Source organism: Salmo salar, chromosome 20 (assembly GCF_965601325.2).
Source record: "Salmo salar chromosome 20, fSalSal1, whole genome shotgun sequence".
Taxonomy (NCBI): domain Eukaryota; kingdom Metazoa; phylum Chordata; class Actinopteri; order Salmoniformes; family Salmonidae; genus Salmo; species Salmo salar.
Window position 1 is genome coordinate 27,230,288 of NC_138310.1, and position 22,964 is coordinate 27,253,251.

Genomic DNA, 22,964 nt, shown 5'->3' on the forward strand with positions numbered 1-22,964 from the left:
GCACATTTTTGAAAGGTTCAGATAGAAATATACTATGTAGACCAAACGTGCTTTTCTGGCATGTAGAATAAGGAATCACGTTGGCTCTATTCATGGCATTTCTATCTGCAATGCACGACAATGTTTGGCAACTGAACTTGGCCCAGTATAGACCAACATTCCCCTGTATAGGCACAGGAAATAAACGGTTTAAACACATTTACCCACAATGTATTTCACCATGGAACATTCCATTATATCACAGATTATCCATTATATTGACCAGATACTCCATTGGCTCCTCTAACAATGAAAATAAGTGTCTTCAAAAATGGAAGGCAGTCAGGAATAGGCTAGATCAGGTGCGACCATTCTAGCCATTGAGAAGGCAGATGTGTGTGTGACAACAGGCACAACTCCGATATCAAGTGTTTTTATCAAAGTTGCCGGGATGTCACATGTCCTACTCATATCAGTACACTCATAACAACCTAAGCATTGTGAAACTTCTATTCTATCAAAAAAATACACACATAGCAAATAAGCCATTAAATGTTCTGTTAACCGAATTCGACTCTCATTTTTCCCCCCATTTTTTTTCACCTTTATTTAACCAGGTAGGCTAGTTGAGAACAAGTTCTCATTTACAATTGCGACCTGGCCAAGATAAAGCAAAGTAGTTTGACACATACAACAACACAGAGTAAAACAAACATACAGTCAATAATACAGTAGAAAAATAATTCTATATAGAATGTGAGCAAATGAGGTGAGATAAGGGAGGTAAAGGCAAAAAAAGGCCATGGTGGCGAAGTACATACAATATAGCAAGTAAAACACTGGAATAGTAGATTTGCAGTGGAAGAAAGTGCAAAGTAGAAATTGAAATAATGGAGTGCAAAGGAGCAAAATAAATAAATAAATAAATACAGTAGGGAAAGAGGTAGTTGTTTGTGCTAAATTATAGATGGGCTATGTACAGGTGCAGTAATCTGTGAGCTGCTCTGACAGCTGGTGCTTAAAGCTAGAAAGGGAGATAAGCGTTTACAGTTTCAGAGATTTTTGTAGTTCGTTCCAGTCATTGGCAGCAGAGAACTGGAAGGAGAGGCGGCCGAAGGAGGAATTGGCTTTGGGGGTGACCAGTGAGATATACCTGCTGGAGCGCATGCTACAGGTGGGTGCTGCTATGGTGACCAGCGAGCTGAGATAAGGGGGGACTTTACCTAGCAGGGTCTTGTAGATGACCTGGAGCCAGTGGGTTTGGCGACGAGTATGAAGCGAGTGCCAGCCAACGAGAGCGTACAGGTCGCAGTGGTGGGTAGTATATGGGACTTTGGTGACAAAACGGATGGCACTGTGATAGACTGCATCCAATTTATTGAGTAGGGTATTGGAGGCTATTTTGTAAATTACATCGCCGAAGTCGAGGATCGGTAGGATGGTTAGTTTTACGAGGGTATGTTTGGCAGCATGAGTGAAGGATTGACCTCATTGACCTCCATACAAAAACCCCTCGCTTGGTGAGCGAAAAAAAAGAAAAACTCCATCTGCTGGAGAAGACAGATTTTGGGCCCAGTTATCCCTCTCACTTCGCCTCTTCCTCTCTATATGCATTTCAATGTTCACCAATTATCCGCCTCTCTCCCTGACAATCAAGGTTGGCATGACCCACAGTTTAAACGTTGCGCTCTCAAACACACTCTCGTTTGCCTGTAAAACTCTGGTCAGGAAACATGATAGGACAATAACAGGTATGCAATCACATTTCACTTAACCATACAGGTTTGATTCTTAAACATAATCACTTTGTAGTAACTTTTAAATAACAAATGCGCATAGATGCATGAAGGGAATGAGTAATCTATTAGTGGAGTTAACTCACATACATTTATTTGTCCTTCCTCACGATTGACAATCAAAATCACGCAAAAAATCGATATAGCTTGACATAGGGAACCAGCTTCATCCATAACACCCCTACGTACTCATACCCTGTAGAGATTGAATCTCTATGGCTGCACCAAAGCTGTATTATTTCAGACTCGTGTTAACTTGTGACTGAGTGACAATATGTGTCATGCTATGGACAACCACCCTACTGGGCTTGACTGGCTGTGATGTTGGTTGTGTTCTCTCTTTCTCTCTTTGGGGCAGGACTGTCTGTGTATGTGTGAGGGCCTGTCCCCTTAGGGCTTGTGTTTTAAGAGGGGCAGTGGAGCGGGTAATGTGCTGGCTGTGCTGGCCTTCATGGTGAAGGAGGGTAGCAAGGTGTTTCTTTCTCCCCACAGGGCCACACAACCTGTCCCTCTCTGCTGCAGCCCCAGCCTCAGCCCTGTCCACCTCACATGTTTATAGGGGATGTTAACCCTGCCAGAGGACCACTTAATGTACCCCTAAGTCCCAGCTTCAATCCTGTCCCGTCAGCCCCAGACTCAGCCAAAGACTCAACCTCAGGTAGGACCATCTAACCATAGGTACAAACCACAGAAACAATGCTCGGTGTAATGGTGGTAGTTCAACTTCGATTATACTGAAAAATAATATGTCGTTGTATTATGTATGTGTCAGGATGTAACGTGTTGGTAAGGCCTTTCAGATGGTCATTGGTCAGGGTACATTGATGTGGTCCTCTGGCAGGGTTAACATCCCCTGTAAGCATGACGAGTCATTAGGTCAGAGAAAACACAGCACACAACTTACACAAGCCTGCTTTACTGGGCCTAGGAAAATACCTTGTCACTAGAGTAATATAACACTATTTTGGAGTCTGTAGTATTTTGCCAGCATGTTTTCCGAACCTGTAATCGCTTGTGTGACACTGCCTGGTAGTATGTGAATGAGAGTGATGTGTATACACTAGTAGCACTGCAGACAGAAGGCAATAACACCTGGCCTGTTCATCTGTATGCTGCTGCAGAATAGTGAGCTGCTATCAGATGAGGGGATGTCTTTGCAAGAGAAAGAGAGGAGGGAGGTACACTCTTAGAAAAAGGGGTTCCAAAAGGTTCTTCGCCTGTCCATGGAGGCTATCCCTATTTGGTTCCAGGTAGAACCCTTGTTGGTTATAGGTAGAACCCTGTTGGGTTCCATATACTGTAGAACTCTCTGTGGAAAGGGTTGTACATGGAACCCAAAAGGGGTTTTCAAAGGATTCTTCTATGGGGACAGCCAATTAACCATTTTAGGTTCTAGATAGATTTTTCTAAGAGAGAGAGGGAGAGAAAGATAACAGGTAGAGCATTAAGGAGGAATGTAGTAGCACAATGAGAGGGTTCAATGTTTGAAAGATGTTAGAATGACAGGAAATTAGTTTTAAAACTACAACATTTTCTCTCAGCCTCATGACAAAATGTGTAGAATAGCAGGAAATTAGCTCAGAAATTTGTGAAAGTCAGGACAATCCTTGTCCGCGGGGAAAATTTATTTTTATAGTAAAAAAAAAAAGGAAATGCCCTTGTCCGGAGGAAAGGATCCCAATTTCAAACTCTCCAAAAAAGTGTTTAAAATGCAAAAAATTGCAATAATGGATTTTAATTGAAAATTATCTGATGTAGTTTCTTGCAAAAGCCCTCTGTGAGTTTAAAGAATATTTCTCTCAAAACTGTGATTCCTATAAGATGTGTCTGGAGATTTGGTCAGATTTATCAGATTTGTCTAAAATCCTAAATTAATTAGGAATGAGCAGGGTCAGTTATACCATAAGGACCCCTTACTCATGTCCTCATTACATGTGGTGCAACCAGACCACTCATGGTCAGTATTTATCAAAAGTATTTATCAAAAGTATTTACTTTTGATAGATTTAAACAAACAATATTGGAATCACCTTGATTACAACCATAAACCGTAAGCAAGATGACAACAAAGTCCTCTCGAGCTGACATCAGCACTCTCTGTGAATCAATACTAACAATGACTGGGAAAACAGACAATCTAGAGGGACAATCCAGGAGGAATAACATCGTTGTTGATGGCATACCAGAGTCTTCACATGAGAACTGGGTTGAGTCTGAGGAGAAAGTAAGACTTTTTTTAACTCAAAAGCTGCAGATAGATGATACAACGATTTAGGTGGAGCGCGCCCAAAGGTCTGGAAAACATTCCAGCCTAGGTGACAGACCTTATAGTGGTCAAGTTCCTGCGTTTTAAGGATAAGATGGCTGATCTGGAGAGAGCCAAGAATTTTAGAGGAACCAGCATCTTCCTCAATGAGGACTTCTCTGAAGCTGTGCGACAGAGGCGGAAAGAACTTATCCCAGATATGAAAGCTGCCAGAGAGCATGGGAACATTTCTTACATCTGCTATGACAGGCTCATTTTCCACCCTCCCTGGGGAAAAGGCTGGGAGGAATAAGAGAGCCAAGCCTCAGGGTCAGTAGCTTCAGCCAAACTTCTCTCTCTCTCACACACACACACACACACACACACACACACACACACACACACACACACACACACACACACACACACACACACACACACACACACACACACACACACACACACACACACACCACACACACAGAGTCTCTATATTATGTCTATCTCCGATAAGCTACCAAGGAAAGGGCTAAGAATAGCCCATATTAATATATGTAATCTTAGAAATAAGGTTGATGAAACCAATAACTTGCTAACGTCGGATAACATTCATATCCTGGCCATATCTGAAAGTCACTTTGATAATTTTTTTGATGATACAGCAGTAGCAATACAGGTATATAACATCTACAGAAAAGACAGGAATGCCTATGGGGATGTGTTGCTGTATATGTTCAGAGCCATATTCCTGTAAAGCTTAGAGAGCATCTCATGTCAAATGTTGTTGAAGTGTTGTGGTTGTGAGTTCTCCTGCCTCATCTAAAGCCTCTTATGTTGGGGTGCTGCTATAGGCCACCAAGTGCTAACAGTCAGTATTTGGATAATATGGGTGCAATGCTTGATAAAGTGATGTTAACAGAGGTCTATTTTCTGGGTGACCTGAACACTGACTAGCTAGCAATTAACTGTCCTCTTAAGAGGAAGATTCTAACTGTGACTGCCTGTTATTTGACCCAGGTTATCGCTCAACCAACTGGAGTGCATACCATTAGTGTTGGATTTGTGTCATCCACTTGTATTGATCATATCTTCACTAATGCTGCAGAGCTTTGCAACAAAGCAATATCAGTTTTCATTGGCTGAATTGACCATAGCATTGTGGCAATAAAAAGGAAAACTAAAGTACCAAAGGTTGGGCCTAAAGTAATTTATAAGAGATCATACAAAATGTTTTATCAGGATTATTTTGTTGTAGATGTCAACAATGTATGTTGGTCTAATGTGTTTGAGGAAGTGAATAAAGATGCATCACTGGAACTATTTGTAAAATTATTAATGTCAATTGTTGACAAGCATGCACCTGTTAAGAAACTAACTTTGAGAACTGTTAGAGCCCCCTTGACTGATGATGAATTGAAAAATTGTATGGTTCAAATAAATTGTGCAAAAGAGGTGGCAAGCAAATCGGGCTGCTCAGCTGATTGGTTGACATACTGTAAATTGAGAAAAGTTGTGACTAAATAAAAAGAAAAAATTATATTACAAAACAAAGATAAATGACATAAAACACAATGGAAAAAGATTTTGCAGTACCTTAAAATATATAATGGGCAGAAAACCCAATTCATCTCCATTGTTCATTGAAGTTGATGGGTAATTTATAACAAACGTTTTTATATTGCCAATAATTTCAATTACTTTTTCACTAATAAAGTAAAATGACAGCATTGAACAGTGAACCTTCATATTTTTGTATAAAAGATCTAATAATGAAAGAGAAGGATTGTTGTTTTGAATTTGGTGAAGTTAGTGTGGGAGAGGTGGAAAAACTATTATCCACTAATAATGGTAAGCCACCAGATATAGACATCCTTGATGGGAAACTATTGAGAATAGTAGCAAACTGTATTGCCACCCCTATTTGCTATATCTTTAACCAAAGACTAAAGGTGTGTGTGTGTGTGTGTGTGTGTGTGTGTGTGTGTGTGTGTGTGTGTGTGTGTGTGTGTGTGTGTGTGTGTGTGTGTGTGTGTGTGTGTGTGTGTGTGTGTGTGTGTGTGTCCACAGACGTGGAAGGAAGCTAATGTAATTCCACTGCCTAAAAATAATAAAGTATCAATTGCGGGCTCTAACAGTCACCCAATCAGTTTGCTGCTTGTTCTTAATAAACTGATAGAGAGGATTGTGTTTGACCAAATACAATGCTATTTTCAGAAAATATAGAGAAGGGCACTCAACTTATACAGCACTGACTCAGATGATGGATGATGGGTTAAAAAAAGATAATGGAGCTGTGTTGTTAGATTTCAGTGCAGCCACTGATGTTATTGATCATAAATTGTTATTGAAAAAACGAACTCGCTATGGCTTTATATCATCTGCCATCACATGGTTAGAGAGTTATTTATCCAATAGAACCCAGAGTGTCCTTCAATGGAAGCTTCTCTAACATCAGATATGTCCCTCAGGGTAACTGCCTTGGGCCGTTAATCTTCTCTATTTTTACAAATGATTTGTCACAAAGCTAGAATGACTATGTATGCGGATGATTCTACATTCTACATGTCAGCACCCAAAACCAGTGAGCTCACTGAAACTCTGAACAAGGAGTTACAGTCAGTATCAGAATGGGTGATTAATAATAAACTGGTCTTAAATACATCTAAAACTAAAAGCATTGTATTTGGTTAAAAGCATTCTCTAAGACCTACACCTCAACTGGAGTTATACATAAAAGGTGTGAACATTGAGCAAGTTGAGGAAGCTAAACTCCTAGGTATAACATTGGATGGTCAACTATCATGGGCAAGTCATATTGACAAAGGTCTTGTGAAGATGGGGAGGGATATATCTGTTATAAAATGTTCTGCATTTTTGATACAAAAATCAACTGTGCAAGCTGTTCATGCTCTGGTCTTGTCCCAGCACACCTTGCCCTTAACTGCACATACTAACATCAACAACATGCATGCCAGCACTCAGAACAAGTACAACTGGAGTTTATATATAAATGCCTGGAACATTTCAATTTTGGATAATCTCTTATAAAATAGGTTAAAGTCATGTATAGTAACCCTAGGTGTAAAATAGTAAATAATACATCTCAGAAAGTTTTAAATTGTCGAGGAGTAAAACAAGGTTGTCCACTATCGACATATCTATTTATTATGGCCATCAATATGTTAGCTATTCAAATCAGATCCAACAATAATATCAAGGGGTTAGAAATCCAGGGTTTAAAAACAAAAGTGTCATTGTACGCTGAGTATTCATGTTTTCTTGAAATCCACAATTTGGATCCCTCCAAATAAATACATCATCTCACTCCAATACATTTTTATAGAAAGATAGCAAAAATAGATAAGATCTAGCTGCCATGTAAAGGAAAATACCTGTCTATTTGTGGAGAAATCACCCTGATTAACTCTTTAGTCATATCCCAGTTTACCTATTTGCTTATGGCCTTGCCTACACCTAGCGAACATTTGATTTGGAATGGCAAGCCAGACAAAATGAAACGGGCCTATTTATAGAATTAATATGAATTCAGAGGGCAGAAATTATGAAATATTAAAGCATTAGACCTATCGCTAAAGCCTTCAGTTATACAAAAGTTATACTTAAATCTGAACTGGTTCTCTAGCAAACTAATAAGAACGTCTCACCCTATGTTCAAGAATGGCCTTTTCCCCTTTATTCAGATTATAACCCCACACTTCAGTTATTTGAAAAGGAAATCATATCCCAGATATTGATATTTTTAAAACAATCCATACAAAGTTAGTTGTAATTTCAGATGAATCTATCAGCAAAAAAACGGAACAAATAATACAACAAATATTGTGGTTAAACAAAAATATACATAATTTTTTTTTAATGGTATAATCTTTGTAAATTATATCATAAATTGACTCGTGGAGTTATGTCCCACATGCAGCTAACAAAAATATATGGAAATGTAGAGCAGCTCTACCCAAAATTACATCCAATTAATTGCAGCATTCCTGCAAAAATGGAAGACGAAAGTGGAAGAGGGAAAAAGTAGGGAACTTGTCTGTCGGCCCAGCATTAAAGACCATAATTGGTTAAAGAAAATTGTGATAAATAAAAAAGTATACAGTTTCATTTAAGGGCCCAAAAATGTACAGCTGTGCCATATAGATGGCAAAATAGTTGTGAAGAGATTTTCGACGTACCGATTACATGGCACATGGTTTATGAACTGATATGCAAAACTTATCATTTTTCCATTTTAATTATTATACTAAATTCTTGCAACCAATATAATGTTATATATATGGGGGATACAACCATCCCAGCTCTACAGATTTTGCTGCGAAGAGAGAGAATCATTAGATAATTTGTTTTGGTACAGTCCATATGTAGCTTGTTTTTGGTCACAGGTCCAGGAATGGCTCAAGATTTGCAACATTTACCTGGAGCTAACTCTGAAGATAGCACTACTGGGTGATCTGAAAAGTCATAGTCAATCGACCAATAATATAAGAATACTTTTAGAAAAATGTTTCCTTTTTGATTTACAATCTGTAGAAATTATGAGAATAGAAAGGTTCAGAACTTTTGTGAAACATCACAGTACAAATCCAATAAGGATGGTGTTAAGAGATAGATGGGAGGGGTTGAATGGAGCTGAAGGTTGGGAATAATAACAACTAATAACAACAAGATGACTAATGTAAAACATACTGTGTCTGTAAAAAGTATATAGGTTCAGAACCTTTGTGAAAGAAATAGATCGGAGAGGTTAAGGTTAGAGGAAGGACAGGAGTAAAAACAAACAAAATATACCTATTGTAAAATAGACTGCCCGTAAAATGTATATAGTATGTATAAGCTGGAAGTAGACGCCTAAGCGTTGTTGTTCATTAGTTTACTCCTATTAAGGGAGGGGTGGTAGGGTTAGAAGGTAATAAAGGAAAATATATTACAAAAAAAATGTATATATGTATGTATATGTATTTATATGTATGTATGTACAGTACCAGTCAACATTTTGGACACGCCTACTCATTCCAGGGTTTTTCTTTATTTTTACTATTTTCTACATTGTAGAATAATAGTGAATATATCAACACTATGAAATAATACATATGGAATCATGTAGTAACCAAAAAAGTGTCAAAATATATTTTATATTTTAAATTCTTCAAAGTAGCCACCCTTTGCCTTGATGAGCTTCATGAGGTAGTCACCTGGAATGCATTTCAATTAACAGGTGTGCCTTGTTAACCTCTATGGGCTAGGTGGGACGCTTGCGTCCCACCTACGTAACAGCCACTGGCAGCCTGTGGCGCGATTTTCAAAACCTTAAAAATCCTATTACTTCAATTTCTCAAACATATGACTATTTTACAGCTATTTAAAGACAAGACTCTCGTTAATCTAACCACACTGTCCGATTTCAAAAAGGCTTTACAACGAAAGCAAAACATTAGATTATGTCAGCAGAGTACCAAGCCAGAAATAATCAGACACCCATTTTTCAAGCCAGCATATAATGTCACCAAAACCCAGAAGACAGCTAAATGCAGCACTCACCTTTGATGATCTTCATCAGATGACAACCCTAGGACATTATGTTATACAATACATGCATGTTTTGTTCAATCAAGTTCATATTTATATCAAAAACCAGCTTTTTACATTAGCATGTGACGTTCAGAACTAGCATACCCCCCGCAAACTTCCGGGGAATTCGCTAACATTTTACTAAATTACTCACGATAAACGTTCACAAAAAGCATAACAATTATTTTAAGAATTATAGATACAGACCTCCTCTATGCACTCGATATGTCCGATTTTAAAATAGCTTTTTGGTGAAAGCACATTTTGCAATATTCTAAGTACATAGCCCAGGCATCAAGGGCTCGCTATTTAGACACCCGGCAAGTTTAGCACTCACCATAATCATATTTACTATTATAAAAGTTTGATTACCTTTTGTTGTCTTCGTCAGAATGCACACCCAGGACTGCTACTTCAATAACAAATGTTGGTTTGGTCCAAAATAATCCATCGTTATATCCGAATAGCGGCGTTTTGTTCGTGCGTTCCAGACACTATCCGAAATAGTAAAGAAGTGTCGCGTGCATGGCGCAATTCGTGACAATAAAATTCTAAATATTCCATTACCGTACTTCGAAGCATGTCAACCGCTGTTTAAAATCAATTTTTACGCCATTTTTCTCGTAGAAAAGCGATAATATTCCGACAGGGAATCTCCTTTTCGGCAAACAGAGGAAAAAATCCCAAAGGCGGGGGCGGTCGGGTCATGCGCATAAGCCCAGTGTCCCTTGATCGGCCACTTGAGAAAGGCGATAATGTGTTTCAGCCTGGGGCTGGAATGACGACATTCTGTTTTTTCCCGGGCTCTGAGCGCCTATGGACGACGTGGGAAGTGTCACGTTAGAGCAGAGATCCTTAGTAAATGATAGAGATGGAAAAGAAGTTCAAGAAATGGTCAGACAGGCCACTTCCTGTAAAGGAATCTCTCAGGTTTTGACCTGCCATTTGAGTTCTGTTATACTCACAGACACCATTCAAACAGTTTTAGAAAATTTAGGGTGTTTTCTATCCATATGTAATAAGTATTTGCATATTCTAGTTACTGGGTAGGAGTGGTAACCAGATTAAATCGGGTATGTTTTTTATCCAGCCGTGTCAATACTGCCCCCTAGCCCTAACAGGCTAAAAGTTAATTTGTGGAATGTCTTTCCTTCTTTATGCATTTGAGCCAATCAGTTGTGTTGTGACAAGGTAGGGGTGGTATACAGAAGATAGTGCTATTTGGTAAAAGACCAAGTCGTTGATGTCTTCACTATTATTCTACAACGTAGAAATTAGTTCAAATAAAGAAAAACACTTGGATGAGTAGGTGTATGCAAACTTTTGACTGGTACTGTATGTATGTATGTATGTATGTATGTGTATATGTGTGTATTTATGTGCGTGTATGTGTATGTATTTATGCATATACAGTACCAGTCAACAGTACTACTCATTCATGGGTTTTTCTTTATTTTTACTACTTTCTACATTGTAGGTCATTGTCCTGTTGTCCTGTTGTCATGTTGTCCTTTCATGTTGTCCTGTTGATAAACAAATGATACTCCTACTAAGCGCAAACCATATGGGATGCCATATAGCTGCAGAATGCTGTGGTAGCCATGCTGGTTAAGTGTGCCTTGAATTCTAAATAAATCACTGACCGTGTCATCAGAAAAGCACTCCCATGACATCACACCTCCTCCTCCATGCTTCACAGTGGGAACCACCAATTTGTTCTTAACTGACTTGCCTAGTTAACTAAAGGTAATAATAATAATAATAATAATAATAAATAAATAAATCACGCGCAGAGGTCATTCGTTCACCTACTCTGCGTCTCACAACGACTAGGCGGTTGGAACCAAAAATCTCAAATTTGGACTTATCAGACCAAAGGGCAGATTTCCACCGGTCTAATGTCCATTACTCGTGTTTCTTGACCCAGCAAGTCTCTTCTTCTTATTGGTGTCCTTTAGTAGTGGTTTCTTTGAAGCAATTCGACCATGAAGGCCTGATTCCCGCAGTCTCCTTGTTGAGATGTCTGTTACTTGAACTCTGTGAAGCATTTGTTTGGGCTGCAATCTGAGGTGCAGTTAACGCTAATGTACTTTTCCTCTGCATAAGAGGTAACCATGGGTCTTCCTTTCTTGTGGCGGTCCTCATGAGAACCAGTTTTATCATAGCGCTTGATGGGTTTTGCCACTGCACTTGAAGACACTTTAAAAGTTCTTGAAATTTTCCGGATTGACTGACATTCATGCCTTAAAGTAATGATGGACTGTCGTTTCTCTTTGCTTATTTGAGCTGTTTTTGCCATAATATGGACTTAGTCTTGTGTCAAATAGGGTTATCTTCTGTATACCACCCATACCTCGTCACAACACAACTGATTGGCTCAAACGCGTTAAGAAGGAAAGAAAATCCATAAATTAACTGTTAAGTGACTACCTCATGAAGCTGGTTGAGAGAATGCCAAGTGTGCAAAACTGTCATCAATGCAAAGGGTTGCTACTTTGAAGAATCTCAAATACATTTTAATTTGTTTAACTCTTTTTTGGTTACTACATGATTCCATATGTGTTATTTCATAGTTTTGATGTCTTCACTATTATTCTACAATGTAGAAAATAGTAAAAATAAAGAAAAACCCTTGAATGAGTAGGTGTGTCCAAACTTTTGACTGGTACTGTATATATACATTTGCAAAGAAATATATGGTGGATTGGAAGTGATGCCGTCAATTACATTGATGGAAGCTACAATCTATCAGCCATATTAAAGCAGATCTACTCCCTGCATGTCCATCTTTCCTGGTTGAGGGTTGACGAGAGATTAACTGCTTCACTTCTAGGTTTTATGAGAAATATTACTGTGACGAAAATTCCAGATTGTCTGCGTAACCAAATAAGATTCAGCTCAGACATCCATACATACTCCACACATTTCTTCATAGTCCCCAAGTCCAAAACGAATTCACAGCAACGCACAGTATTATAGACAGCCATGTTAGCATGGAACTCCCTTCCATCTCCAATTACTCAAGCAAACAGCAAAATTATCATTAAAAAACTGATAAAAAACCAACTCATGGAACGGAGGGTACTGTGAAGGGACACACACAAACACATGCACAGACAGACACACTCTAACAGTCACATGATTTTTGTTTGTTGTATTGTTTGTATATTGTTGTATTTTAGATTTGGGTGTCTATCAGTGTGTCAGTGTTTTGTTACTTGACATGTGTTTTGTTTTTGTGAACCCCAGGAAGAGTAACTGCTGCTTCTGCAAAAGCTAATGGGGATCCAAGTAACCACATTACATGTTGTCTGAATGAGGTTGGTCCTTTACATGGTGTGATAGCTTATACTTTGGTCCATCAAAATATATTTTCAAAATGTTTTTTTTAATTTAGAATATTTCTGGGAAAAAAGTTGAGAATGTCCCGTCTTTCTAGAATCCCTGAGCTTTGAAAACAGCAACATTTTCTCTCAGCCTAATGGCAAAATGTGCAAAATAGCATAAGATTATCTATAATACTGCAAATGTTTCTCTCTGCTCCATAAAAATATAAAATTATAAACAAAATGTGTATTTTTGGTGGGAGGGGTGCTTTGCTCGGACCTTGCGGTAGGGCCCGCGAAACTGCGCTACACCACTGACATGGCGAGCGCGCTCACACACACTTATTCTCATACATGCACCCATGTTTAGACATACACATTACACAGACACACACACGCTGCACCAGCAAGCCTGCATGGGTACCAATCCTGTTTGCCACAGCGCCTGAAGAGCAAGGAGAGAGGGAGGGTGAGCAGCGAGAAAGAGAGCGAGGGAGAGTCCACTTGAGCTGGTAGCAGGCTTGCTGGTGTTATTACCGCAGCTCAGAGTGTGATATAGAATAGTATGTTATTGCACACACAAGCAGTACGCACAAATGTACACACACACTCTGCACCAGCAAGCCTGCATGGGTACCAATGGAGGAAGGGGGAGAGGGAGGAGGGAGCAAAGAGAGAGTGGAATAGGGAGAGGGTGGGGGAGCAGTGAGAGCGGGAGAGGAAGGTAGCAGCATAGTAAGCGAGTGAGAGCGAGGCAGTTTTTTACGTGCATGTTTTGGAATGGGTTTTTTCTTCTCTGGTCTCTTGTTGAGTGAGAGTGATGATACTCAGAATGCCTGTGCTGCTCAATGCCTCCCACAGCTCTGTCCATCGCTCTGTCCATCGCTCTGTCCATCGCTCTGTCCATCGCTCTGTCCACAGCTCTGTCCACAGCTCTGTCCACAGCTCTGTCCACAGCTCTGTCCACCGCTCTGTCCATCGCTCTGTCCATCGCTCTGTCCGCAACTCCCTCCACAGATGGACAAGCAGCAGGACTATTAGAGAGAGGAGTGAAATAAAGAAATAAAAAATTGCAACAAGAAACCAAATCAATGCAGCAGCAAGAGGAGAGAGATTTGACTTTCACTTAAAGCTGTTCAGGCTGTTCTATTCCTCTGTCCGTCCCCCTCTTCTTATTCTTTTTATCTTCTTAGAAGGGGGTCGGAATAGTTTCACAGGAATGCAGAACAGAATACGAGAGGAAGAGGGACTTTAGAGGCTAAAGAGAGAGGGAAAGGTAGAGAGAAAAAGAGACAGAAAAGTCTGCAGCATCAACTGCATTCACCCCTGTTCTGTTCCCTTGTTGTGGTTCAGAGTGAGGAGGAACGGAGGAGCAGAGGAAGAGGGAGCAAAAAGAATTACACAGGGAAAGTGTACATGAGTGAAAGAGAAAGGGAGAGGAAGAGATAGAGAGAGCGGATTCTGTGATGCGCTGCAGTAGCATCCCACAGCAGACGGCTGAGGACTGCCTCCCTGTGTGTGCGCGGCATGTGTGTGTGTGTGTGACTGCACTGCTGAAGAGGAGGAGGAGGAGGAGGAGGAGGAGGAGGAGGAGGAGGAGGAGGCAGAATGTGAGCACGCCATCAGACGCTGCAGGGCCATACGTAGGAAAACACACTGGCACCATCAGCATCCGCCCACGGTAGGCAGGACCTTCAGCACTGCAACCCCCAAGCCCCAGCCCCAACCTAGGACCTCGCCAGGCCTCTACCACCTTCATCTCCACAAGACAGTCATCTCAACCAGGCTGAAATATGGCACAAGCCGCCAAACATCTCCGCAAGAACAAGGATTTAGAAGCCCAGATTGAGGCGGAGCGAAAGGAGAAGGAGGAGGAGAAGGCCAAAAAGAGGAACCGCTCGCGGGATAAAAAGCGCAAGGTATGGGGTCCACTCACAGGGGGTCGGAGGGGGTGGGAAGGGGGAGAGATGGAGAGGGGGGCAGGAGGGAGAGAGACACCCCCCTTCTTTCTCTCTCATGCTAAGCTCTGATCAGGGGTGCTGGGGCACACATGGACATATACTGATGCATTTCTACAGTGTGTGCACAGTGGCACTGGCAGACATGTACTGTGCATACAGACATGGGGAAACTGTAAACACACTGCATGCTCTCCTACTCCTCTTCCTGCTTTACTGACTGTCCTGTTGCAGAACTGTCCTATGGGTCTGTGTGGTACTCTACCTCTTTCCCTCTCTCCTTTTATCTCTCTGTCGCTCTCTCGCTCTATCTGCATTAAGTATTAAAGAAGTTAGAGGTAGTTTTGCGAGCCAATGCTAACTAGCGTTAGCGCAGTGATTGGAAGTCTACAGGAACAGCTAGCATGATACATCAAAACGCTATACACAAGTTCATCTGACTTCGGGAGAAGCTAAAGGGCCTCATTGCCAAAATCCAGAACTATCACTTTAAGGAACTGTTGTAATGACTGCTGACTAAGGAGTAATACATACCTGCAGGCTTTTCTCATACTGGATCCTTGTGTACAGCGCTGCCAGAGCTGGTGGCTGTTGTCGCACTAGTGGCACTCGCCACCAACACTAAATCTCTGCTTCATCAGTCACTGGCTGTATCAGTGGGATCTGTGATTATGACTGGGACAGTCACATTTCACTTAGTTTCATGAATGAAAATGAGCAGTTGTCAAAGCCATTGATGAGCATCTTTAGCCTATTGATAAGAAATTGTGTCTGTCTGTCTGTCTCTGGGATGGTGTCTAGCTGCATGTATCTGCCTGTAGGACTGTTCTGCTGTAAACTGATCTCATGCTAATGCAGTAGAGACGGGTACTAGTTTTCCTCACCCATACAGGACGCACCCAGAGGGGGAGAGAAGGGGTACTGGGGTGCTGGTGAGGTTGTTTTGCTTAGGGGGGGATAACGGGTGAAAAAAATGGGGAGTGGTCGGGAGGTATGAAAAGAGGAGGCAATGTGAGAGATAGGCAGAACGGATATCAGTCAGACCTACCTGGGGCAGGTGTCACAGTGGAGGTTGGCACCATCACCAAGGGTTCTGTTGAGGGGGAGGGGCTCCAGCTCCAGCTGTTTCAATAGAACAGTGTTGCTTAGAATAGGAAGACAAACTTAGATTCTATGAGTGTATTAGTGTGTTTAGATATGGGCAAGTGACTCATGGACCCGAGAACCAATGGGCCCTCAACGGCCCCCGCCACTAAATTCACAATTTAGTCTTTGTTTTTATTGTTCTCTGAAAATAGCAGTTGTAAATGCCCCTTCTTCTTCTATCACTTGTATCTGTTATTACTTGCTGGTCTAATCCTACCCACATGGCTGTTAAGTCCACAGTGTTTTTTTTTATCAGCCTCAGTATTGGTACATGCCACAATCATTGGGTTGTGATAGACTTGTGTTGAACAATACAACAGGTTTCACAGTTAATCAGAACAAAGTGCACGTGTTCAGCATTCCGCTCTGCCTTTTTGATTTGTGTGTGTGTGTGTGTGTGTGTGTGTGTTGAATCAAATCACATTTTATTGGTCACATACACATATTTAGCAGATGTTATTGCGGGTGTAGCAAAATTCTTGTGTTCCTAGCTCCAACAGTGCAGCAGTATCTAACAATTCACAACAATACACACGAATCTAAAAGTAAAAGAATGGAATTAAGAAATATATAAATATTAGGACGAGTAATGTTGGAGTGGCATTGACTAAAATACAGTAGAATAGAATACATTATATACATATGAGATGAGTAAAGCAGTATGTAAACATTATTAAAGTTGCCAGTGATTCCATGTATGTAGGGCAGCAGCCTCTAAGGTGCCGGGTTGAGTACCAGGTGGTAGCCGGCTAGTGATGGCTATTAACAGTCTGATGGCCTTGAGATAGAAGCTGTTTTTCAGTGTCTCGGTCCCAGCTTTGATGCACCTGTACTGACCTCGCCTTCTGGATGGTAACGGGGTGAAGAGGCCGTGGCTCGGGTGGTAGGATGCTCTTGATTGTGCATCTGTAAAAGTTTGTGAGGGTCTTAATGCAACCCACGATACAAATTTCAATACCCCGGCCAAGAAATTGGGGAATATTTGTTATATAAAAATAAATTCCTGCAGTCATCTTGTGCACTAGGTTAATAGATCAAGCAGATTGCGTTCATCATTTTGTCTGTTGCATAATTTTTTCATCATGAAGCCCTAAATCAGCTGATATAGCCAGCCCAGTAGTCACATGGTACATTTGTTTACAAAGAGCACGGAGAAAACGGAAACTTTCGTGATGTGACAATCCACTGTTGTGCAGTGCAAGAGAGGTGATCAAGTTACACTTGAAATTCTCTACTAATGTTTACCAGCTAAATATCTTATAAGATGTGCCCAAAAAAATCTCTCCAGCTTAGGGTTCCAGCTATGCATTTGGTTTGCTAACTTGCTTGCTAAGTGGCTAGCTTGTAAAATCAAGCTTCTTGGGTTACAGCAGAGACACTCAATCCCTTCTTGGATCAAGAACCCTGCTGTCTAATATTTGTTTTGTGTGTGCAGAAAACCTTTTAAGATTGTTGTACAACTTCATGAGCTGGGGTGTCTGTCATTGCAATTTGTTTATGTTCACTTGGGCTTATTAGCATTTAGCGACTGTGCACTTGAACTAATTCCTGTCTCCCACCTCATCATTATTTGTATTTGAATTTATTAGGGATCCCCATTAGTTGCTGCCAAGGCAGCAGCTACTCTTTCTTTGTCCAAGCACATGAAGGCACTTACATTACATATAAAACAAAATATAAAACAGTACATCATATAATATTATTAGACCACTACATATCTACAATACAAAATGTATAATACCACCACACAACAATATTACAATGTACGTGTGTGTAGAGTGCATGTGCTTGCGCTTGTGTGTGTATGCGTGTGTCTGCACCTTTTGTGTGTGTCTTGTCACAGTCCCGCTGTTCCATAAGGTGTATTTTTACCTTTAAAGAAGAAAATCTGATTCTACTGCATGCACCTGATGTGGAATAGAGTACTGTGCGCCTCCCATTTTCTGTTCTGGACTTGGGATTGTGAAGAGACCTCTGGTGGCTTGTCTTGTGGGGTATGAATGGGTGTCCAAGATGTGTGCTAGTAGTTTAAACAGACAGCTCTGTACAACACTTCTTACAAAAACAAGTAGTGATGAGGTCAATCTCTCTTCCACTTTGAGCTATGAGAGATTGACATGCATATCATTAATGTTAGCTCCCCCTGTACTTTTAAGGGCCAGTCGTGCTGCCCTGTTCTGAGCCAATTGGAATTTTCCTAAGTCCCTGTGGCACCTGATCACACCACTGAACAGTAGTCCAGGTGTAACAGTTTTGCTTCTGTCCCTCTCCTCACCCCGAACCAGGGACCCTCTGCATATATCAACAACTGACATCCTCGAAGCATCGTTACCTATCACTTCACAAAAGCCGCGGCCCTTGCAGAGCAAGGGGAACAACTACTTCAAGGTCTCAGAGCGAGTGACGTCACCGAATGAATCACTATTAGCACGCACCCCGCTAACTAGCTAGCCATTTCACATCGGTTACACTCACCCTCTTTTTGACATCCTACTTTTCCGCAGCAACCAGTGATCCGGGTCAACAGCATCAATGTAACTGCATTGCTTCCGTCCCTCTCCTCGCCCCTACCTGGGCTTGAACCAGGGACCCTCTGCACACATCCACAACTGACACCATCCCACGAAGCATCATTACCTATCGCTCCACAAAAGCCGCAGCCCTTGCAGAGCAAGGGAAACACCTACTTCAAGGTCTCAGAGCGAGTGACATCACCCATTGAAATGCTATGCTAAAACACCCCGCTAACCAGCTAGCCATTTCACACCAGTTACACAGGTGCAATAAAACTAGGGCCTTTAGGACCTGCCTTGTTGATAGTGTTGTTAAAACCTCTTAAGGATCTGCCCCTTTTTTTCAATTTTCGCCTAAAATGACATACTCAAATCTAACTGCCTGTAGCTCAGGACCTGAAGCAAGGATATGCATATTCTTGGTACAGTTTGAAACGAAGCACTTCGAAGTTTGTTGAAATGTGAAAGGAATGACGGAGAATATAACACAATAGATCTGGTAAAAGGTAATACAAAGGTTTTTTTAACTATCATCTTTGAAATGCAAGAGAAAGGCCATAATGTATTATTCCAACCCAGGTGCAATTTCGATGTTGGCCACTAGATGGCAGCAGTGTGCGTGCAAAGTTTTAGACTGATCCAATGAACCATTGCATTTCTGTTCAAAATGTTGTATCAAGACTGCCCAAATGTGCCTAATTTGTTTATTAATAACTTTTCATGTTCAAAATTGTGCACTCTCCTCAAACAATAGCATGGTGTTCTTTCACTGTAATAGCTACTGTAAATTGGACAGTGCAGTTAGATTAACAAGAATTTAAGCTTTCTGCCAATATCAGATATGTCTATGTCCTGGGAAATGTTCTTGTTACTTACAACCTGCTAATCACATTAGCCTACGTTAGCTCAACCATCCCATGGAAGGGACACCAATCCCCAAAAAGTTTTAAGGGGCAGGACTGGAGTTTTTTTGCAACCAGTGGCTATAATTGGAGATAGAGGAGAAACCACTCCCATAGGAAATCAGCAATTAGTACCAGGAGATGTGCTCTTCACCTTTGCAAGGCAATTAGCAATTAGTGCCAGTACTTCAGTCTCTATTTTCTCAGCGGCATCTGTAAGCGGCGGTCTCTCTGCAAAACTAAGATCGTCACCGAAATAAAGAGGTTCTGCCGAGTTGTTCATTTTCTGATTATCTCATTTAGCCTTTTTGTGACTTTGGCAAATATTGGTTGTGTTTTATATACCTGTTCGCTCCTCTCCCTGTAGGCTTTACAGACTCTCCCCACCCCTTGGTTGCAACCCTTCTATTTTAGTGTACCCTGCGCGAACAATGAATGTGGAATTCCTGGTCTCTGGCAGCTTTTGGAACTGCCGATCTGCGGTCAAGAACGCAGAGTTCATTTCTATGCTGCCCTTTAGTCCCTTGTCTTTTTGGCCCTGACAGAGACATAGTTCACCCCCAGAGAACACTCCTACTACAGCTGCTCTCTCATTTGACTACGTGTTCTCTCATAGTCCGAGAGCATCTAGTCATCGCGGTGGTGGCACAGGGCTACTCATTTCTTCTTAATCAAGCTTTTTCAATTTCACTCACCTGTCCATCTCTCATTTGAATTCCATGCTGTCACTGTCACTTGTCCACTTGTCATCTATCGCCTTCCATGTGCCCTTGGAGAGTTCCTCAAGGAGCTTGACACCTTGATAAGTTAATTTCCTGACATTGGCTATCCTATCATCTCTCCCTTTTGCTAAATCCTTCTCCCTCCTGTCTCCTGATTGTGCCTCTTCAACCCTACTCTCCTCCCTTTCCACATCCTATGACTCGCACTATCCCCTTTCCTCCCGGCCGGCTCGGCCCTCCCTGTTTGCTCCGTGGCTCAGTGACTAATTTCAAGCTTACAGAACAGGGCTGCAGGCAACTGAGCAAAAATGGAGGAAAATGTAACTATCATCCTTTCACTCCCTCCTCTCTACCTTCTCTTCCTCTATATCTGCTGCTAAAGCCACTTTCTATTACTCTAAATTTCAAGCTTCTGCCTCTAACTCTTTTCCACCTTCTTATCCCTCAATAATCCCCCCTTCCCACCTCACTCTTTAAGGATGACTTTGTCAACCACTTTGAAAAGAAGGTTGATGACCACCGCTCCTCATTCACTCAGCCTATTGAGTCCACTGGTCCCAATCACACAGAACTACCCTACATCTTTCTCCCCTCTCTCTCCAGATGAAATCCTGCAACTATTGACTATTCGCCACCCGACAACCTGCCCGCTCGATCCCAACTACTCCTCCCTTCTCCAGACTCTTTATTTTCTTTCCAAAACACTTGAGGGTGCTGTCTCTGACCAACTCTCTCTATCTCTCTCTGAATAATCTTCTTGACCCTAATCAGTCAGGCTTCAAGACTGGTCACTCAACTGACACTGTCAACCATCAGATCCCCCTCTCCACACTCTCAGTGCTGGGGGTCACAGGCTCTGCACAGTCTAGGATTGCATCCTACCTAGCAGGCCACTTCTACCAGGTGACACTGAGAATATCTGTGTTTGCACTACGTACTCTCAATACTGGTGTCCCCCAGGGCTCGGTTCTAGGCTCTCTCCTCTTCTCTCTATACACCAAGTCACTCAGCTTGGTCATATCCTCACATGGTCTCTCCTATCATTGCTATGCAGATGACACTCCACAACTTTACTTCTTCCCCCCTTCTAACACCCAGGTGGCAACATGCATCTCTAAGTGCCTGGCAGATATCTCAGCTTGGATGTCATTCCACCACCTCAAGCTCAACTTCAATGTGTTACCCTCACTACCTTCAGGCTATGTTCAAACCCTACACCCCAACCCGAGAAAAGGTCAAAGACTAAAAACAAGAAAGTGACATTCCAACGAAAGAAGAAGAGACATGTTCACGCTATTGAGAAGGAGAACACTGAGGTGATTGACTCATCAGATGAGGAAGTCACAAGGCTACCATGTTTCTCCCTTGCTAGAGGGGTAGCCGGTGCGTATGGCGGTTGGCACAGGGGCACCTGTATCTCTTGTGTCTGCTTGTGTCAGAGAGAGTCTACAAAAGACACTGAAATACCTTCCACTGCAGCCAGCATAATGATACATGGAGAAATTGCCTACCCGTCATCTTAAAAAAACATGGAGAAGTCTTTAATGGAGAGCTGGTTAGCATGACAGACAGTGATGCTTAGCATTAAGCCAGACAGCGAACCAAAGTTTCTGAAAGCACGACCCATACCTTATGCTATCAGAACAAAAGTCGAGGCTGATTTGGACAATCTAGTCAATAATAAAAGTACTGGAGCTGGTCAGCGTGTATGAATGGGCTACACCCATCGTACCAGTTCTTAAAAATATGGTAGAATCAGGAAATGTGGAGACTTTAAAGTCACAGTCAACCATGTGTTGTCCGCTGAGCAGTATCCACTACCTCACACCGACAACCTTTTTGTGGGCTTAGCTGGATGTCAGAAGTTCAGCAAAACCAACCTCTGCCAAGCCTACTTGCAGATACACGTGGATGAAAAGTCAAGAGGGGCTGTTCAGGTACTGTTGTCTACCGTTTGGAATCACAAGCGCTCCAGCGCTATTCCAGAGGGTGATGGACCAGATCTTGAGTATTACCACCCAAGAGAATTCTCTTCGGTTACAGTCACAGCCGTGTATATTCACCCTCAAGCCGATACCACGATGGCCCTCAAGGAACTACACTGACTTTATGCAAACTGGAAGCCACATATCCTGAGGCCGCATTTATTTTAGCTGGGGATTTTTTACCAAGCGAATTTTAGGAAAATGCTACCGAACTTCTGTCAACACATTGACTGTAGTACTCACACTGGGAAAACATTGAACCACTGCTATTCTCTCTCCTGGGATGCCTACAAGGCCCTCCCCCGCCCTCCCTTCGGCAAATCAGATGACGACAGAAACTCAAACAGGAAATACCTGTATTAAGGTCTATTCAACACTGGTCTGACGAATTGGAATCCATGCTTCAAGATTGTTTTGATCACGCGGACTGGGATATGTTCCGGGTAGCCTTAGATAATTACATTGATGTATACACTGGCACGGTCACTGAGCTCATCAGGAAGTGTGTAGGGGATGTTGTTCCCACTGTGACTATTAAAACCTATCCAAACCAGAAACCGTGGATAGACGGCAGCGTTCGCGCTAAACTGAAAGCGCAAACCACCGCATTTAACCATGGCAAGGTGACTGATACATTCTGAAACGGTCACAGTTGCTGCAGGCTGCACTGAGCCACGTAAAACTATGGAAACCCATCCCCACCACCAAAAAACATGTAAAATGCAAATCATACAAATAGGATGTGTTTTTCATTTGTAACCTTGTGTGGTGATTTCAGAGGCGGCACCACAGGTCCTAGAATG

The 22,964-nt window shown here is 41.7% G+C and overlaps 1 protein-coding gene across 9 annotated transcripts in view; it reads left to right on the forward strand.

The window, feature by feature from the left end:
- Positions 1-14,728: 14,728 nt before the first annotated feature.
- ank1a (ankyrin 1, erythrocytic a) overlaps positions 14,729-22,964 on the forward strand; it is a 171,610-nt gene continuing 163,374 nt past the window's right edge. For all 9 annotated transcript variants that reach the window (XM_082966311.1, XM_082966317.1, XM_082966319.1 and 6 more), the window contains exon 1: positions 14,729-14,854. In XM_082966311.1, the coding sequence (XP_082822437.1) occupies positions 14,729-14,854 (126 nt within the window). The remainder of the gene's footprint in view (positions 14,855-22,964) is intronic.